This window comes from Penaeus japonicus, unplaced genomic scaffold (assembly GCF_977035675.1).
Source record: "Penaeus japonicus unplaced genomic scaffold, GWHDUDI00000001_assembly GWHDUDI00000006, whole genome shotgun sequence".
Classification (NCBI taxonomy): Eukaryota; Metazoa; Arthropoda; class Malacostraca; order Decapoda; family Penaeidae; genus Penaeus; species Penaeus japonicus.
The window spans coordinates 7,270,492-7,290,491 of NW_028234408.1; the positions used below are offsets into that span (position 1 = coordinate 7,270,492).

Here is a 20,000-nt window from a genome sequence, read left to right on the forward strand (position 1 = left end):
AAGGCCCACTTTCAATGGAATTTCTCTAAATAACAAAGCAGGTGTGATGTGTTGGTTCGAGCTTTGTGTGTGTGTGTGTGTGTGTGTGTGTTCGTGCGTTGCGTCACACGTGGCTGAGCTGTTGCGTTTTTCTCTCTGAGGAAAGGGGTTGGAATTAGGGTATGGGAGGGCGAGGGTGAAATTCATTCTTAATCAAATGATTTTCTTCCGTTTTGATTTTTTAAACAAACTCGCGCATGTTTGTGTGTGTGTGTGTGTGTGTAGATATATATTGATAGATAGGAAGTGTCTCTACATTGATATTACGTGTATTGTTGTTTTGATTTTGTTATATTGTAAGTCTGTCAGAGGAAGTTAATAGTGATTGTTCACACCCCAACTTAAGATATTATTCTCTTCTGATCACGCAAAGTATATAAAACTCATTTTCCATTTGGTATGCAGCGATTAAAAGTGTTTTCGGACGGCGTGGGTGAGCCAAGGTCAATTTCCACATGGCAGTGAAAGCGCGCGTTTCTTATCCGGACAGCGTGCCTCCTATGCGGTTTTGCTGTGCGAATTGTAGGGACGTCTTGTGGTTCGGATGGTTGTGGTTTAGGTATCTGTTGAGAAAAAAAAAGTCTTTGTCGGATGCTGGAATTGTTGGGAAGAAGGAAAACAGAATTAAAAACAAGCACACGGAAAGACACGAGAGTCAGCCAGTGAGATTTAGGAGTATGTGTTCTTGCTTCTCATATTCATGTGGTCACGTTTCTCTCGACTTTCCTTTTCGACGTGGCTTCAACATTAGACATTTTATATATATACTATTCACTTGCAATTTCGGCGGACGTTGAGCACGTAATTGACAAGCTGAGCGTGCAATAAAACGCATTTCTTTTTCTTCGGGCTGAAGTCATTGCTCGAACTCATGTCGAAGCGGAGTCGAGCCGAAGAAAAAGACACTCGAGAAATGCCCGAGTGAATAAAATGAGAAGTTGTTTTCCCACGATAATTGGCGTGAAATTGGTACTCGCATAATAGATTCATATTCCTCTTCGCTGTCTTAGGGTTTTAGATAATGCACTTTTTTTTGTAATGGGTCGAACAGACAGAAATGGCGTAGGAAGTCCCCGGTCCTCGCACTCAAGATGGCGACGTGACTTTTCAGCGGGAACAGAAGACGTTGCGTTTTTGCAGGATACGATTTCAAGGATACAAGTTACAGCAAAGGGTAAAAGGTTACAGGGTGAAGACGCACAAAGCTAGTTATCGCATGGCGCAGAAGCAACAGCAAGCCTTCACTCACAAGGAGATCTTCATAATTATAAAAAAAAGGAAAAAAAATAAACCGGTAATGATATTCAGAGGGAACGCAAGAGCGGTAACGTTCACATGGAACTCTCACCCCCCACCCTCCCCCTCCCCCTCCCCCTTACCCCCTAACCCTTGTTCATTCCAAAAATGTTTCACGGTTCACATGTTGCTATGGTGACGGGGTAACGGCCGGTCGACTGACTCCCGAATATGGGTAATAATATAACGACTCAAATAATGACTCACGAGGCCGGAGGATCTCGAATCTTTCTGCGAGATATGGAAGATTAGAAGAGAGAAAGAGAGGGAGAGAGATTAAGATTAGAAGAGAAAGAGAGGGAGAGAGATTAAGATTAGAAGAGAGAAAGAGAGGGAGAGAGATTGAGAGTTGGTGACGAGTAGGTTAGGCTGTGTAATGTAGCGACGCACGCACGGATCTTTCTCAAAATCTGAAAGTATGGAGTCATATTGCTGTAGATTTGGGGATTTATGCAAAAGGTAGAGGCAGAGGAAGGTGTTGACTTGTGAGAGACCCTGGTTAGTGTGTGTGTGTTCGTTCTGGATGTGGAATGAACCATAAGCGACCTCACTTCTTGGTGGTGGTGTTAATTTGCTCTCTCTCTCTCTCTTTCTCTTTTTCTCTCTTCCTCTCTTCCTCTCCCTCCCCCATCTCCCCTCTCTTTCTTTCTATCTCTATCTATCTATCTATCTTTCTATCTATCTTTCTCCCTCTCTCCCTTCCTCCTCTCCTCCTCTCCCTTCCTCCTCTCCCTCCCCCTTCCCCTTCCCCTCTCCATATTCCCCTCTCTCTCCACCCTCCTCTTTACTACACCCGCCTGTGCCCTATATACCTAGAGATGATAATTATATATACTTGTGGGCGTGCATCCGGAAGGGCGTCTTGACCTGTATTCATTATTAGGCGATACGTGGGCGCGACTTTTTTATAGGTGGTGTTTTTTTTTATTTCAGTTGATTAATTGGATTATGATTTTTTTTTTCTGTCTCCATTGCGCTTTCTCTCTCCACCCCTCTCCCTCCCTCCCTCCCTTCCCCCCCCTCTCTCCCTCACTCACTCTTTCACTCACTCCCCCCGTCTCTCTCTCTCTCTCTCTCTCTCTCTCTCTCTCTCTCTCTCTCTCTCTCTCTCTCTCTCTCCATCTTTCCTTCTCCATCTTTCCTTCTCCCTCTTTCTCTCTCTCTCTATCTCTCCCCCTTCCCCCTTTCCCTCTTCCCTTTTTTCATTTTAAAAATAGTTTCCCGAATTGATTTTCCTTCAAGCGGCATTTTCTTTTCCTTTCTTTTTTTCCCCCCTTTCATCGACATTATAATTATCTTTCTTTTGACATTTTCTTTTTTTCGCCGGCCACTCTTCCAGCGAAAAATATCTCCCGACATTTTATTCAAGAAAGTTCCTCCCTCACAATTGATGACTGACGTGGCGGGAATTTTGAAATTGCGCGCGAAAATATTCCCTCGGAGTCGGTGGTGTTTGGCCGAACGATATGACGATATATCCTTTTAATTTTATGTTGGGATTCATTTATTAATGTATTAGTTTTATTACTACTTTTGATTTGCTTATCATTACTTTTTTAAGGGGGGGGGAGAGAGTTGCGTTTATTCGCGCATTCAGCCGGATCAAGTGGATTCGCCTGGATTGGTGTTGCGCGAACGCCAACACATAGCTGTTGTTTTCAGTGTTGTCAGTAAATACGAGTAGATTGTATATATTGCGGTTATTGTACCAAGAGGATTAAGGAAGTCGTTACGTTCCTTCGTAATTAAAATCCCACGATTATGTGCAATGTTTTCCTGTTTTTGTTTTCCTTTTTAAAGTAAAGTCTCATGAGCTTTAGCAACAAGGACGTTTTGAAGAGGTCGTAGGACGATGACTTGCTTGTTCTTGCGGTTTCCCCTTTTTTCGTTTTCTTTTTGAGTCTAGATTTAAAAAAAACAAAAAAACTCGACGTTCATGCCTTCCCACTCGTTATCCATCAAGTTCTTTGCTCTCCAAACTAGTGCTCGAGAAAGCGCAAACTGATGGCTGAGTGGACAAGGTTCCGCCCTGTAAAAGTCTACGGGTTTGTTACGCCGGAATTCAATGAGGTTTCAAAATACGTTAACGTTTTCTTGACTGAAAGAGAGAGAGAGAGAGAGAGAGAGAGAGAGAGTAGGGGAGAGAGTAGGAGAGAGAGGAAGCTGTGACTCCTTAATTAAAGCGGCCACTTAAAGTAGGATCCCGAAACACCCCATCCGTGACATGCGAAGGCGTGTGAGGGGGAGGGAGGGCAGGAGCGGTAGGAGGGGGTGTCGCGGCCCCATGACACCGAAAAACACCCCCTTTTTTGTAATCGGGCCATTGACGGTAGATTATCCGACGCCCTTCGAAAGTTCTCTTTTATATCCGGCCGGAACGACCTGTTGTTGTGGCGGCGACGGGCGCTTCGGTGCCCCGTCGCGTGGAACCTTCCGGAAACGTCGTTCGGTCGCGCTGTGTCGTCACCTCTTAGGCAGCTGTGTTGAGACAGGTGATTCCCCTCCCCCCCCTCTCTCTCTAGTGTTTACGTTGTTTTTATAATTTTGTTTGTTTGTTTGTCATTGCGTATGTTGCAACGACGCGGCCTTTTTTCTTCGTTCAACGGCAAGACAAAGGCTGTCGTTCCCAATCACGCTTTCTGCTGTGCTTGTCGTCGTCTTCTGTTCAGCCAGGATTAGTGCAGTCACCTATTCGTTTTCTTCTTCTTTTCTTCTAACTCCCCCCCTCTTTCCCTTCCCTTGTATCTCTCTCTCTCTCCCTCTTACTCCACCTGCGTTGTAGCATTTTCCTCTCTCTCTCTCTCTCTCTCTCTCTCTCTCTCTCTCTCTGTCTCTCTCTCTCTCTCCTTTTTTTACCTTTTTTTAGCCCGGTGTAAATCGCCCAATGACTCCAGCGATCACCACTTGTCATGTAGTCATGAAGCGATAATGCATGCAATTCGGGAGGCAAGATCAACGCAACTGCGCCATATTACTCAGTCAGTTCGTCATTCGCTCTCTCCATCTGACTCTCCGTCTCCTTATCTCTCTCCTCCTCCTCCCCTCCTCATTCCCCTTCTTCCTTCCATATACTCTCCCCCTCCACCCCTCTCTCTCTCCCTCTTACTCTCTCCTTCCTCCCTTTCCACCTCCCACTCCCCCTCTTACCCTCTTCTCCTATCCCCCCTCCCTCCCTCTCCCTCTCCCTCTCCCTCTATTACCATCTTCCCCTCCCTATTGCCCTCTACCCCTCCTCCCCTCTCCTACGCACCCACATACCGCGTCGTAGCATTTTCCTCTTCCTGTATTTTTTTTCTCTCTCTTTTTATCTCTCTTCTTTTTTCTTCGCCCGGTATAAATCGCCCAATGACTCTCCTGCCATCATCGCTCGCCATGCAATCATGAGGCGATAATGCATGCAATTCGGCAAGGAGTAGATGTGGGGGAGGGAAGGGGGAAGGGAGGGGAGGGAAGGGAAGGGGGAAGCGAGGAGAGGGGAGGGGGACGGGAGTGTGTTTGTTGATGAGTATCCTGGCGTTCGGTGTATCTGAGGACGTCGTTGACCCGGGTTCCTTTCCTCGTCCTCGGAGGATGGGAAGGAGAGAACCTTGTCTGGAGGAGTTCTTGAGAGAGAGAGAGAGGGGGGGGGGTGATAGCAACATCGTCTTGTATATGTCGTTTCTCTTTGTATCATTTGTAACATCATTCATTGTTCATTTTTTATCCCACCTCCCCTGTTCCCACTCCTCCCTGAAATCTCATTGCGTAATAATGAAATTAGTGTATTATGCTCAAGGCAAACAATTTCATAACGCCCTGGGAAGCTCTGGTGATCCCTACCCCCACCTCTTCTCTCTCTCTCTCTCTCTCTCTCTCTCTCTCTCGTTCTCTCTCGTTCTCTCTCGTTCTCTCTTTCCCCTCTCTCGTTCTCTCTCGTTCTCTCTCGTTCTTTCCCTCCCTCCCTCCCTCCCTCTCTTCCTCTTCTCCTCTCTCCTTCCCTCCCTCCCTCCCTCCCTCCCTCATATTTGTATGTGTGTGTGTGTTTAACCTTGCGCTGTCATGTTTCCTGTGCCATATCCCGTCACACCTTGCTCTGTCCTCGCCCGGTAGTCCGTGACGAGACTCTGTGTGCGTATTTGGACGTGCTTGCGTAGCGGCGTCTATATGTGTAAACACTCAAGTATGTGAATTCCGGCGTCGTTTATCCCCTTGAGGGCACACAGGCCCCTTCTTCCCCCTCCTCCTCCCCCCCCCTCTACGTCCACCTCCTCCCCTCCCTCCTCCTTCTACCCTCCCTCTCCCCTCCCTCCTCCTCCCTCCTCCTCCTCCTCCTCCTCCTCCTCCTCCTCCTCCTCTTCGTCCTCCTCCCCCTCCTCCCCTCCCTCCCCCTCCTCCTCCTCCCCTCCCTCCCCCTCCTCCTCCCCTCCCTCCTCTTCGTCCTTCTCCTCCTCCTCTTCGTCTTCCTCCTCCTCTTCGCCCTCCCCCTGTGCGCGCGACCATTAGCTGAGGAAATAGCAGTCGATTTTTTTTTTTTTTCACGCGAATAACGTCTATTCTTCGCCTCCTGATTTTGAGAAGGAATTGAAAGAGAGGATAAGAAAAACGAGGATTTTTTGTGTACCTAAAGGAGCGTGTGGGGGGAGGGGGGGAGGAGTGTGAGAGGGAGAGGGAGAGGGAGGGAAGTGGGGGGGGGTAGGGAGGAGATGGGGGGGAAAGGAGATGGAGACGGTAGGGGGAGGAGAGGGTAACGGAGGAACGGGAAAGCAGGAGAGGTGAGGATGTAGGGAGAAGGGAGGAGGGAGGGGAGAAGAGAGGGGAGGAAGGTGGAGATGGAGGGAAAGGAGAGAAGAAGAGAGGGTGGGAGGGGGGGTAGAAAGCAGAGGGGGGGGGGGGGGAGGAGAGGAACGAGCAGCAGAGCGAAGAGAGTTTGCCTCGACTTGTCTCGCCGGCATTGACCTGGCGGGGACGAGATGATGGGGAGGGGGGAGGGGGGTGGGGTAGGACGGAGAAGGAGGACAAGAGAAGGGAGAGAGAGAGTGTGAGGGTGGAAGAGAAGAAGACAGAGAGGGAAGGAAGAAAAAGGGAATAAGAGACAGATAGAAAGGGAGGGGGGAAGAAAAAAGGAATGAGAAAGGGAGGAAAGGAAGAAAAAAGGAATGAGAGAGAGAGGGAAGGAAGAAAAAAAGAACGAGAGAGGAAGCGATAGGTTGGAAAGAAAGAATACTAAAGAGGTGATAGGAAGGGAGAGAGAAATAGAGGAGGGAGAAAGAGGAGAGCGTGACCGTAAGACGACGCCCTTTAGAGTGAAATAGGGCAAAGGTGGAACGGTTGGGAGGATCTGCTGGATGTGTGTGTGTGTGTGTGTGTGTAATAAAATGACAGATAAGCTCTTCACGTTTTTGTGATTATTTTTTTTCTTTATAGTGTTATTGTTACTACTATTATTATTATTATTATCATTAGTATTACTATTATGGGTGACTACTCTGCCTCCTGCCGGTTCACCTCATAAGTGCAAGGGAAATTGGAACACAGGAGATAGTTGCAAGAACAGTGTTGATTTGCAACATTAAAAGTCTTTGCCTTCGTGCTTTTTGTTTCTCTTGTCTTCTTTCACTTCCTTTATATACTTTATTTCTATTCCTCTCCCTTTTCTTCCATTCTTTCTTAGTTCATCCTTCCCTCCATCCTACCTCTCTGTCTTCCTTCCTTCCTCTCTTCCTCCCTCTCCCCTTCTTCCCCCCTCTCCCCTTCTTCCCCCCTCTCCCCTCCTCCCCTTCTTCCCCCCTCTCCCCTTCTTCCCCCTCTCCCCTTCTTCCCCCTCTCCCCTTCTTCCCCCCTCTCCCCTTCCTTCTTCCCCCCTCTCCCCTTCTTCCCCCCTCTCCCCTTCCTTCTTCCCCCCTCTCCCCTTCTTCCCCCCTCTCCCTTCTTCCCCCCCTCCCTTCTTCCCGCCTCTCCCCTTCCTCCCCCTCTCCCCTTCCTTCTTCCCCCCTCTCCCCTTCTTACCCCTCCCTTCTTTACCCCCCTCCCCCCTTCAATCAACCCCACTTTCCATTTTTCTCTCTCCGTTTGCTGTTTGCACGTCCGTCCACGCGCAGCCACCTCGGGGTCATAATCGAGGGAAAGGAAAGCAAACTTCAGCAGACACGACGTCACTCCCGCATGACCAGTCAGTCAGATCACTCAGTCAACCCTGGCATTGTTTGAAAGCGTTTGTTTAATGCTTTCACGCTTTTTTTTTTTTTTTTAGGGGGTATTGGTGCGTTGTGAATTTCTGTGATTTTATCGGATTTGATCCAGTCTTTTTTTTTCCTGTGTCTCATTCTTTCTTCCTCCTCTTTCCTCTTCTCTCTTCCTTACTACCACTTCCCCCTCTTTCTCCTTTCTCTCCCTCTTCCCAATTCATCACCCTTTCCATATTACTCTCTCCCTCTCCCTCTTCCTCATCCGTCAGTAACAATTTCTCCGCTCGACGTCCACGGTGACTGGCCATTCTAAACCTTCTCTCACGCTCCGAGAAATTCGCTTTATTAATCCGCTAAGGCAGTTCGATTATGGCGCTGATACCACTGCGGCCTTGTTTCCGTTTTGAGCTTTTTTTTTTTTTTTTTTAATTCCTCCTCTTCCCCCGTTCTACTTTCTTCTACTGCTTCCCCTGTCTCTGCTTCCCTTCTTCTTCCTCCCACTGCTCTTGCTTGAGCTTCTTTTCCTTTTCTTCACTTCCCCCTCCGCAACCTCCTCCTCTCTCTCTCTCTTTCTCTTTCTCTCTCTCTCTCTCTCTCTCTCTCTCTCTTTCTCTCTCTCTTTCTCTCTCTTTCTCTCTCTTTCTTTCTCTCTCTCTCTCTCTCTCTAACTCTCTCTCTCTCTCTAACTCTCTCTCTCTCTCTAACTCTCTCTCTCTCTCACTCTCCCTCTCCCTCTCACTCTCCCTCTCCCTCTCCCTCTCCCTCTCCCTTCCTCTCTCCCTCCTCTCCCCCTCCTCTCCCTCCTTCTCCCCTCCCCTCCCCCTGCCCCCTCATCATTATCCTATCTCAATCATAACCAATTCCCCATCCGCATTTCACGAAGCCTCCAGCATCATTAAGCCATTACATCGACGAAAAGGGCAGATCAGCGTCGATTTTTGCATCATCTTTCACTCTTGCAAGGGGCGGAGGTGGCCGGGTTGCAAAGGTCGGGAGGTGACAATGCTTATCCTTGACCTTACCCGTCGAAGGGGGAAGGTCACGGAGGGAGATGTCAAGGATTCGGGACACTTTTCTTCTTCTTTCTTTTTTCTTTTTATTTTCTTTTTCTTTTCTTTTTTTTCATTTTTCTTTTTTCTTTTTTCTTCCTTTTTTCATCTTCGTGATTTTTTTATCATTTTGCTTGTCTTGCTTTATTTTATTTCTTTGTTTTATTAATCTAATTTTTTCTCTTTTTTTCGTACTTTTCCATTTTTGTTTTTTTTCTTAATTTGCTTTCTTTGTTTTTTCCTTTTTTTCTTAATTTGCTTTCTTTGTTTTTTCCTTTTTTTCTTTCTCTTCTCTGTTTTTATGTTTCTTTTTTTTCTGTATATATATTTTTTCTATTGTAAGGATACACAATAACACAATTATCCTGCCGTGATATCCTCCTCAAGGTAATGACTCAGCAGTTTTTTGTAATACCTAGACACATCCAAAGGAATGGCCAGTCACGAATCTTTTCGGGGTTGAAGAATTACAATGACGTGATTGTATGTTTGAGTTTTAATTTGATTTGGTAAGGACATTCGTGATTAAGAAATACACACACACACACACACACACATACACATACACACACACACACACATACACACACACACACACACACACACACATATATATATATATATATATATATATATATATATATATATATATATATATATATATATATATATATATTATATCGGAGTCTCTTTGTCTTTTTTTTTTTTTTTTTTTTAGTATATTCGGGAGGGAAGGCAGAGGTGAAAAAAATATATTAAAGTAGACCACTAATAGCATTCAACTATCGGAGCGTCGACTCATAATACGCCGAATGCACAGCAAACACACAATGAATCATCATCATTTTTTTTGCGTCATTCTTTGAGTTTACGCATCGAAGGGAAGAAAGGGGGCGGTAAAGGGGGGGGAAGGGCAGGAGGGGAATCTGCGACCGCATGGAGCCTGCTTAATTTGCGGTCGCATTACCTTGTCCTGCGGTCACGTCCCTGGCTTTCAGGAGCGGCCACAGGACGCATAGACCTTGAAGGAGGAGGCATCTGTCGGGATCTCGAAGGAGGGAGGTGGCGATGATGTAAGGATGGGCGGTGAATAGGGCCAGATGGTGGGGTGGGGGTTGGTTGCTTTCCTTTCTCTGTGTCTCCGTCTCTTCTCTTCCTACTGTGTCATCTCCTCTTCCTCCCTCCATCTCTTCATCCTCCTCCTTCCTCCTCCTCCTCCTCCTCCTCCTCCTCCTCCTCCTCCTTCCTCACTCTCCCAGTTTGTTCCTCTTCCTGTTATTCTCCCCTTTCCTCCTCCTCCTTTTTTTTGGGGGGGGGGAATTGATTATAATGATGCCGATGTCGTTGGAAAGAAATGCATTTTTTTATATGTTTAGTTTCCAGTGATACAAACTCAAAGTAAAGATAACATGTGCTCGCCACGCTTGTGAAATTCCGCGACCAGTGAACGCCCGCGCTAAATGATGTGAGGCGGGCGACGACCAGCGTAATAAGCTACGCGAAAGTCCGATGTTGAGGATGCACCCCGACCCGGACTACTCCGACCTGGAGCACGACTCCCTGGACATCGCCCACGACTCGCTGGAGCCATCCTACGCCTTCCCGAAGGACGACCTCCTGTACGACAGCCTGCAGCCGATCCCGTCGGGGCACGGCCTCTTCGGCGGCCTCGATGGCGGCTTCCCGCTCGGCGGCAAGATCCGCTTCAACCCGCTCTCCTTCCACATGCCCGGCATCGCCGACGACGACGAAGACTATGAGGAGATGCTCAACGACCACATGGCCTTCGAGGGCTTTCAGAAGAGGGAGGAGGCCGAGGCCGAGGCCGAGCAAAAGTACTCTGACCGGGGCGAGTACATCGTGGCCGGCGGCGAGTACCAGACGCCGTCGCCGCCGCCGCCCGCTCCGGCGCCTCAGGTCGTGGACGTCCCGATGCTGCGGAGGGCCCTGAGGGCGTCCCGGGACGACCTTCGCGAGGAGCAGCGGCCGACGACGCCGATCCTGAGCCTCCACAGGAGAGGAGGGAAGGAGGAGGACGAGGGGGAGGAAGTCAAGGACGAGCTCGCCGACAGCGACTTCGATAGCTTCGAGAGGAAGAGGTCCGAGGCGGAGTCAGCCTCGACGGACAGCCTCTACGACACGCCGGAGGGGGACGTCTACGACCCGTCTCTCCCGTACATTCCGCCCGTCCTCCAGCTCGCGCCCAAGACAGCCTTCAGGTCCGCCTTCAAGGTCAGTCGCCTCAGCGTGAATTTCGAGGACGACATCTACGACCCGTCGCTGCCCCCGATCCCGCTGGTGGACGAGCCGCCGCCCGTGCCAGCCCTCAAGTCGGCGCTCAAGGGCAGCGTGAGCTCCCGCCGCAGCACCGGCAGCGACCTCAGCGAGATCACCAGCGTGTCGCCCGGCCTCGACGACTGGCACGAGACCCTGGGCGCCACGTCGAGGATGGGCTGGGCCATCATCCTCTACCACGCCGTCAGGAACAACTTCAAGCCGCACGCGTTCGCTCGGTTGGCCTTCCAGGTACTCGGCCGCTGGGAGCTCGGAAAGCGGAGGCACTCCCCGTAGAGTTGTTTTAAAAATCGCTGATTGCTTTATACATCTTTGGTCTATTTATTAATTTGTTTATATTTTTATTTATTTGATTCTTTATTTACTGTTCTCCTTTTCTTCCAGTCTTCAATTCTTTCCATTCTTTTACAATTATTTTTACAACCACAGCAATTACCACATTACCACATAACCCATCCCATGAACCACCTCAATAAATCCTTAAAAAAAAGCATAAGCAAAAAAAAAAAAAAAAAAAAAAAAAAAAAAATTCAAAACAATTAAAAAAAACAACCCCCCCCCCCCCCCCCCAAAAAAAAAAAAGATCCTCACCCCAAAAAACGTAAACAAAAGACTAACGCCATTTTTTCCTCTCTCCTTTCCAGGGAAGCCGCGAGTTCGTCCGCGCTATCGCCGACTACATGACTACCGGCTCGACGCTGCTCAACTTCAAGAAGGGTGACATCATCAGAATCATCAACACGGACCAGTATGGTGACAATGGTGTGTGTCTCGCTTTCTTTCTGGCTATTTTGTTTTTGTCGTCGGTCGGTCGTTTCTTTGTGTGTTGGAGGAGGGTGTTCTTGGGTTTGCACGGAATGTGTTTGGTGGTCGCTTTCTCTATCTATCTATCTATCTATCTATCTATCTATCTTTTAATCTTTTAATCCATTTCTGCCTCTCTTTTCTTCCGGCTTTCCCTGTTATTCTACCGTCGTCGTCTTCCTCATACCTCAACCTCTCTTCCTCCTTTTCTTGCCTCCTCTCTTTCCTTCCCCTCCCCTCCTCTTCCCTTCCCCTCCCCTCCTCTTCCCTTCCCCTCCCCTCCTCTCCCCTCCCCTCCTCTTCCCCTCCCCTCCTCCTCCTTCTCCTCCCCTCCCCTCCTCCTCACCTTCCTCCCCTCCCAAACCCCCCCTCCCCTCCCCTCTCCTTCCTCCCCTCCCCTCCCCTCTCCTTCCTCCCCTCCCCTCCCCTCTCCTTCCTCCCCCCTCCTCCTCCCCTCCTCCCCTCCTCCATTTCTCTCTCTCACCCTTTCTGTCCATTCAAGCAAGTCACCCCTGTTTTCGCGTGTCCCCCGCAGTCACTCACGGGCGAAACGCACCGGACTCACTTGGACCGAATCGGCCACGCTCGCTCTGTTCTCTCACTCGATTACACTTTCACTCGAGTTCACCTCCTCGTGTCTTTGTTGTTGTTGTTGTTGTTGTTTGCCACTCGGTTGGTCTCGCGCCTCATGCTGTGATATTTATGGGTAATTATTTCCGTTTGAGGCTGAAATTCACACGGTGGGTTGGCGCCCGTTTTCTATCTCTCGAGCCTCGTGTTTATTATCCTCGTCACTTGTCTTCTTTTTTTTTAACACTCAAATTACACTCAAATTGAAATTAAAATTATAATTCAATATACCCTATCTCATGTATTACTTTATTCACTTAGTTTTTGGTTACTCACAACTCATAATTCTTATTGAAACAAACGCCACAAACACCTCACATTACTCCATTTATTTGCTTTATCCACCTTGAAGGGTTCTGACTATAACTTATTTGACTTGTGTTTCCGGGTTTCATGTTCTAGGCTTCGACGTTTAATGCCCTTATGTTCTATGCCTTATTTCTAATGGTTTGAAGTTAATGCCAGAATGTTATATATAACGTTCTATTGTTTTTAGGTCATTACCTCATGCACTAAGCCTTGTTCCTGAGTTCTAAAGCTTGTTCACTTGTTCCCACGTCCTGAAGTTTTTTTTCTTTTCTTTTCTTTTCTTTTCTTTTAAATTGAAGCTGTCACGTATCCTTGTTGCAGGTTGGCTCCAGGGCACGCTGGACGGTCGCTCGGGGCTGTTCCCGATGGAGTACGTGGTGCCCATCGGCCGCTCGGAGGCCAGGAACGCCGCTAAGGAAAGGATGAATCACGTAAGGCCTTCGGGAAATGTTTATTGTGTTTATATGGTCTTAATTGACATTTTTTTCTCCTCTGTGAAATCTTTTTTTAATGGGTGGGTGGACTAATGGGTGGAGATTGTGGAGTGATCATTGGTATTCTGGCGAGTGCTGATCGGACGAAATGAATTCCCGGTGTTTCACTCGCACTCACCAGTTGTCAGAGCCTGCCCGACGGCGGACGTTGCGTAATGAACGTGTGTATTGATTTGTTGCCGATCCTCAGGTGAAGCCCGACGACATCGACCCGGGGCTGATCGAGAACGAGAACGAGTCCGAAGTCCGCAGCGCCCTGAGCGGCACGACCTCGACGTGGACGCAGCCGCCGCCTCCGCACAGCAGCCACAACCACAACCACAACCTCAACCACAATCACAACCATACCCTCAGCCACGACGATTCCGGCCACTCGTCCGGCGGCGAGGGCGGCGGCGGAGGCGGCGGGCGGTCGGGTAGCGGCGCGAGCGGCAGCGGCAGTCAGCCCGTGGTGCATGACGGCAAGCACTCGCTCCTCCAGTTCGCCCTCCAGCACTTCCGCATGTCCAAGGAGCAGGGCATCGTGCAGTCCGACGGCACGCTGCAGACCAACAACAACAAGAACAAGAAGAAGAAGACGAGCAAAGACCAGGTCGCAGAGTGGACGTGGAAGGAGCAGGTAATGGGGGGAGACAGACAGACAGACAGACAGACAGACAGGCAGACAGACAGACAGACAGACAGACAAACATACAATAATAATCCGGCAAAGAGATCAAAGAACAAAGCATTATAATTTCCAACATTTATTAGAATACAATCGATGATAATTACCTCCATGTTTATGATAACAATTACCTATGTGTTGATAATAACAATTACCTATATGTTGATAATGACAATTACCTATATGTTGATAATGACAATTACCTATATGTTGATAATGACAATAACCTCCACATTCATAACAAAAACAAACCTACACTAACGAATAACGCTAACTCGCACTGATCTGCCGCAGGTGGAAATGGTGAAATTCAGCCAGTCGCCTCTGACCGCGTCGCTGCTGCCTCTCGTGCCTGAGCTGAACCACCTCGCTATCGAGACCTTTGTAGCCGTCATGCGCTACATGGGAGACTATCCCATGGCCCCGCAGCAGACGGAGGTCCACTGCGTCTACACGATCCTCATGGTAAGGGGGGCGTGTCCGTGGAGTGGGTGTTATAAAGGGGGTGATGGGAAAAGGGGAAGGGTGGAGGTAGGTGGGGGGGGGGGCGAGGGAGTTGGGATTGTTAGTGGGACGATGTTTTTGTTTTTGTTGTTTTTGTTGTTGTTTTTTAGGATAAAACTCTTAGGAATCTGTATATATGTTGTAGGTTGATAGATAATTGAGATACGTTGTTTATTTTCATCATGTAATATTTTGCATAAAAAGTTCAATTACATGTGCTAATATCTATAAACATTAATAATTATAAAAAAAGTGACACATTATAAAGACTTTAACGTAACCAATACCATCACGCCTCTTCCCCCCCCCCCCCTTTCCGCCCTCACACTTATTTTTCCTCCTCCTCCGCCCACACAGAACTGCCACAAGCACCACGCCCTGCGGGACGAGGTCTACTGCCAGATCATGAAGCAGACGACCAACAACAAGTCCTCCATCCCCGACTCCTGCCAGCGAGGGTGGAGGCTGTTCTCCATCGTCGCAGCCTACTTCACCTGCTCCGAGAACCTCAAGCCTTACCTCTTCAAGTATCTGGAAACTGCAGCTTACGATAAGAGGAGAGCTTATCATGGTCAGTTCTTGTCTCGTTTTTTTTTGTGTGTGTGTTTGTTTGTTTGTTTGTTTGTTTATCCTTAATTATTAGTTGTAATGCAATGTGAGTTTGAGAATGAAATTAGTATTTATTTGAGTCTTGGGTGGTCCTTTTATGGTGTTTATTTTATATCGATGGATAGATATAGTTGTTGTTGTATATGAGTATATGTATACATCATGTCTTTATTTATAAGTTATACAATATTAAAGATACCCATATCCCCCCAAAAAGGAATAAATAATGATAATGATAATGATGATAATAATAATAATAAAAAACTCAACACACCCAAACCTCCAAAGTAATCCATCCCGCTTTCCCTCGCTAAATCTCGCCCTCCCCCTTTCGCAGGCACATCGATGGTTTGTCTGCAAAACCTCCGCAAGACCTTCAAGTACGGAGGTCGCAAGAATGTGCCGAGCATCGAGGAAATCACAGCCATCACCGCGGGAAGGAACTCCAAGAGGCAGATCTACAGGCTTCCGGGAGGCACCGAGCGAGTCATCAACACCAAGAGCACCTCGGTCGTCCAGGTAAAGAGGAGATGGGAGGGAGGAGGAGGGGAGGAAGAGGAGGAAGGGGGAGGAAGAGGAGGGGGGAGGAGGAGGAGGAGGAGAGGAGGAGATGGAAGAGGAGGGGAGGGGAGATGAGGAGGAGGGAGGGAGGGAGGGGGAGGGGGAAGAGATGGAAGGAGGAGGGGGGGAGGGGGAGGGGGAGGAGATGGAAGGAGGAGGGGGAGGAGATGGAAGGAGGAGGGGGGGAGATGGAGGGGGGAGGGGGAAGAGATGGAAGGAGGAGGCGGGGAGGGGGAAGAGATGGAAGGAGGAGGGGGGAGGGGAGGAGGGGGGAGGGGGAGTTGATGGAAGGAGATGGAAGGAGGAGGGGAGGAGATGGAAGGAGGAGGGGAGGAGGAGGAAAATAAGAGATAGTGGAGGATGGGAAAGAAGAAGAGTAGGAGAAGGATGGAAAAATGTAAGAGGAAAAGGGTGTATAGAGTGACATAAAGTGAAGTAATAGCTGGAGGGAAAGATTTTTTTTAAGACAACGATAAAGGATTTACAATATCGTTGCCGAAGGAATTTAGCTAATGAAAATTAATTTATTTGCAAATAAAGATAAGAAATAAAGCAGATTTGGTAAAACCATGTCAAAAGTAGTGATGCAATTGCTTTCCCATTAGAACAGTTTGAAAACCAATTCAGGTAGAATGTAGACACTGATTTTTTTCTTCTCAAAGGACAGACATTTTGAAAACCAATTCATATAGAATGTAGACACTAATTTTTTTTCTTCTTCTTCTTCTCAAAAGGACATTATCGAAGAGATGTGCAGCCTCATAGGAGTACGAAACCCGCACGAGCAAGAAGAGTACAGTCTGTATTGCATCGTCGAGGGAGACACCTTCACCATGCCGCTTGCAAGAGAGGAATATATTCTCGACGTCACCACAGAACTACTCAAGAACCAGCAAGTAAGTAGAAACTTGGGAGTATTTTTTGAGTTTGGAGAAATGCAATCCTGTATTTTTTTATTTTTTTTATTTTTTATTTATTTATTTATTTTTTTTTTTTTTTCCTTTTCTTTCTTTTTCTTTTTTGATTTATTGATGTATGAGTGAAGATTGGTGTGGCTAGGAAGCATACTTATGCATGTCTGTTGTTCTTGTTTAGATGTATTGATTATAAGACTACAAATTGTTGAATGTTGTCTGGTGTGGTTAGGAATGTTTGTAGTTTTTGTTTAGATTTATTGATGATAAATAAAAAAAAACGACCTGAATTGCTTGGTATAGTTAGAAACATTTTTTTTTTTTTTTAGATATGAGGGAAAAAATCAATTTGGAACTATATTCCCTCGAAACACTTGCTAACATTTACCCCCCTTTTCCCCCCCCAGGTATTCTACCTGATCTTCTGCCGAAGCGTGTGGTACTACCCGCTGCGCTCGGACAACGCGCTCTACTACGAAGTTGTGTTCAACCAGATCGCGCCAGATTACCTCGAGGGGCTCCTTCTCGTCACGCCCGGGGAACAGCTGCAACAAGATGTCATTGTGAGTTGTTTTCTGTAATGGTTTTATTGATTTTTAATAATAAATAATCATTTATTAATTATATTTTGATTTGATTATAATGATGATAATAATAATATATTATAATAATAACAATAATTTATTATAATAATGATAATGATAATAATTTATAGTAATAATAATAATTATTATAATAATAAAATATTGATAATAATAATTTAATAATCAATAATAATTTTTGTAATGAGGCTGTGGGCGTCGATTGAAACGATTGGTCATGAGGTCGATTTTTTTATGCTTGTTTTTCTATGCTGTGTCTACGTGTATGTTGTTGTATAGGCATCGCATCAAGAGATAGTTGTTGTTTTTTTGTCCATGCTTGTTTAGATCTGAATGAACATATCATTAGAGAAGACACCACTTTGAGGATAGATGAAGAATATCGTTAAGTGAATTATTAAACTAAAAAGACATTAAATTACTATCTTTCCGTTCTCTCTCTAGCTCTAAAGCGGTTTACAAGAGAAATCCATACACTAACTATATTTCCATATATGTATAGTAATATATAAGCAATAAATCAAATAAATGAATACACGTACACTCACCACACCCCATTCCCTCCCCCGCCTTTAACCTCCACTGCCCCCCTTCCAGTACGACATCGCCAAGGTCGCCGCCCTTCTACACCGCGCCGCTGACCTCGAGGACGTCCCCACGATGAAGGAGGTCAAGTACCTGCTCCCGAAGCCGGCGCTGACGGTGCGCGACGTCAAGCCTCCGCAGTGGGTCAACATGGTGCAATCCGCGTGGCCGGAAGTGTCGACGCTCACCAGTCTGCAATCCAAGGCGCAGGTTCTGGGTGAGTGGGATTTGTTTGTTTTTTTTTGTTTTTTTTTATACCTATTTATAGTAAGTGCAATTCTCGATGACTTGGTAGAAGTGATTGTTTCCAAAGTCAAGTTTTATGGAGAGATAAATAGATAGATAGATAGATAGATATCCAGTCTTTTAGGGGGACATGTTGATGGGTAAAATAACCGAGATCGTCTTTGTGTTATTAAGTTATTAATCAATATATTTATTAATCATTCTCATTTTCCTTTTTTTTTCTTTCAGAAATCCTTCAATCGTGGCCGCTGTTCGGGTCGTCCTTCTTCGCGGTCAAGCGGGTCACGGAGCCCAAGGAGCGCTCCGACCACATCCTCGCCCTCAACAAGAACGGCGTCCATTTCCTCGACCTCCTCACTCACGTAAGTCGAAGGAGGAGGAGAACTCTCGATTTTTGTTTTCTTTGATTCTTTCTGTTTCTCTGTCTTTTTCTTTCGATCCTTGTTTTGTTTTTGTTTTTGTTTTCTTGTCTTTTTTTTATTTTTTTTCTTCTGTTTTCATTGTTTTTCTTACCTTTTAAAGATATTTTTCTCTTTTTGATTTTCTTTCTTTTTTATTTTATTTTCTTTCCTTTCTGTATTGTTTTTTTTTTCTTCTCTTTTGTTTATCGATTAACTTATCGGTAATAATAAAATGTAATTAAGAACTGAATACTAATTGAGAAGGAAATCCCATAGACAATGAAAGATCACATTTCCTCTAAGAAAGTCCTCTTGGCCGATGACTGAACCGCCTCCCCCCCCCTTTCCCCCGCAGGAGACGCTGATCAAGTACAGCCTGGCGGAGGTGATGAGCACACGCAAGGTGAAGAGCGAGGACGAGCTGTACCTGGACATGAAGTGCGGCAACCTGATGCAGCAGCGCATCACCCGCATCCAGACGGAGCAGGCGCACGAGATCTCGCGCCTCATCCGCCAGTACATCACCATCGAGCAGCGCACGACGGGGCACTCGCGCGGAGACAACCCCAAGGACGTGACGCTCTCCAGATGAGCCCCGGGCGAGGGCAGCGGCGAGCCCCCCACCCCCACCCCCCCGAGGGAGGTGCAGGAGACGCTCTCGACGACGGACGCCCCCGAGAGGTGGACGGAAAAGATTTCTTAAAGAGAAGAGACGGGGTCTTACGAAGACATTTCGATGACGGAATGAGAGCAAGACTCCTCCTGGTAGGGCTATCTGCCGGAGAGACAAATATATATTCATATATATATATATATATATATATATGAATATATATATATATATATATATATATATATATATATATATATATGTATATACATATACATATACATATATACAAAATACTTTTTTATATTTGCAATAATGAACCCTCAGTCTTATGCACCCATGTACAGTCTCTCCAGAGAGAAGACGACATGAATGCTCAAGTACACGATTTTTTTAATGCCATGTAAGTATTGACTTAGGCGAGTGTGGGTGCTACATTGATGTGAGTGTCATCACATCACATGGTTGTATTCCCCTGAATGGGAGGGAGGGTGTCAATTCCACGGACCTTCGCCATCGCAGGGGGAGTCCAGAACCTAACTCCAGTATTTGACTTTTTTATCGTGATTGAGATGAGAAGGTTTTTTCTTATTATGTTTTATGTTGCGTTGAGAAATAGACTTTTAAATGTGTGGACCATTCTTTGGTTTATATTAAAAAAAAGACGTTTTATGCGGTTTATATATTCAGATCGCGTTATTTTGAGATGGTTTATATCTAGTATATGGTATATCTGTGTGTAGAGAGATGATGATGATGATGATGCATCGTGACTGAAGTGTGTATGCAAAAGAGAATGAAAAAAAGAGTGTGAAGTGTGACCTTCTAGAAAGTTAAGTACTGATGCCATATAGCCTGTATGATATAAGAGTTTTACTCCGCATCAAATGACTTTTTTCCCCCTCCTGCATCAAGAGATTATTTTCCCCGAGATCTTTTCGAAGATGTGATTTTTTTTTTACTGTAGGTTATTTATGGAATCTAAAATTTACCTCTTAGGGTAATACAGACTTGTAAATCCTTATGATGGTTTTAGAGAAAAAAATGATATAAAGATGTTTGTAAAAAACAGGTAGGCTGACTTGTGTTTACACTTACACAGAGTTCTTGAATGACGATTTTCACAAAATTATGAAAATGACGTTTAAAAGAATGCAGGATTTGGAGGGAAAATATATGTGTATATATTATAAAAGAAATCTGATTATTTATTTATAAGTT

General features: G+C 46.2%; 1 protein-coding gene across 1 annotated transcript in view; it reads left to right on the forward strand.

The window, feature by feature from the left end:
* Myo10A (unconventional myosin 10A) overlaps window positions 1-20,000 on the forward strand; it is a 107,312-nt gene that overhangs the window by 87,031 nt on the left and 281 nt on the right. Inside the window, exons 37-47 of the mRNA XM_086537442.1 lie at window positions 11,488-11,605; window positions 12,908-13,017; window positions 13,271-13,699; window positions 14,042-14,212; window positions 14,609-14,822; window positions 15,198-15,379; window positions 16,156-16,317; window positions 16,743-16,898; window positions 17,535-17,739; window positions 17,997-18,130; window positions 18,525-20,000. The exon at window positions 18,525-20,000 is cut by the window's right edge and continues 281 nt beyond it. Of these exons, the coding sequence (XP_086393568.1) occupies window positions 11,488-11,605; window positions 12,908-13,017; window positions 13,271-13,699; window positions 14,042-14,212; window positions 14,609-14,822; window positions 15,198-15,379; window positions 16,156-16,317; window positions 16,743-16,898; window positions 17,535-17,739; window positions 17,997-18,130; window positions 18,525-18,761 (2,118 nt within the window). The 3' untranslated portion in view covers window positions 18,762-20,000. The remainder of the gene's footprint in view (window positions 1-11,487; window positions 11,606-12,907; window positions 13,018-13,270; window positions 13,700-14,041; window positions 14,213-14,608; window positions 14,823-15,197; window positions 15,380-16,155; window positions 16,318-16,742; window positions 16,899-17,534; window positions 17,740-17,996; window positions 18,131-18,524) is intronic.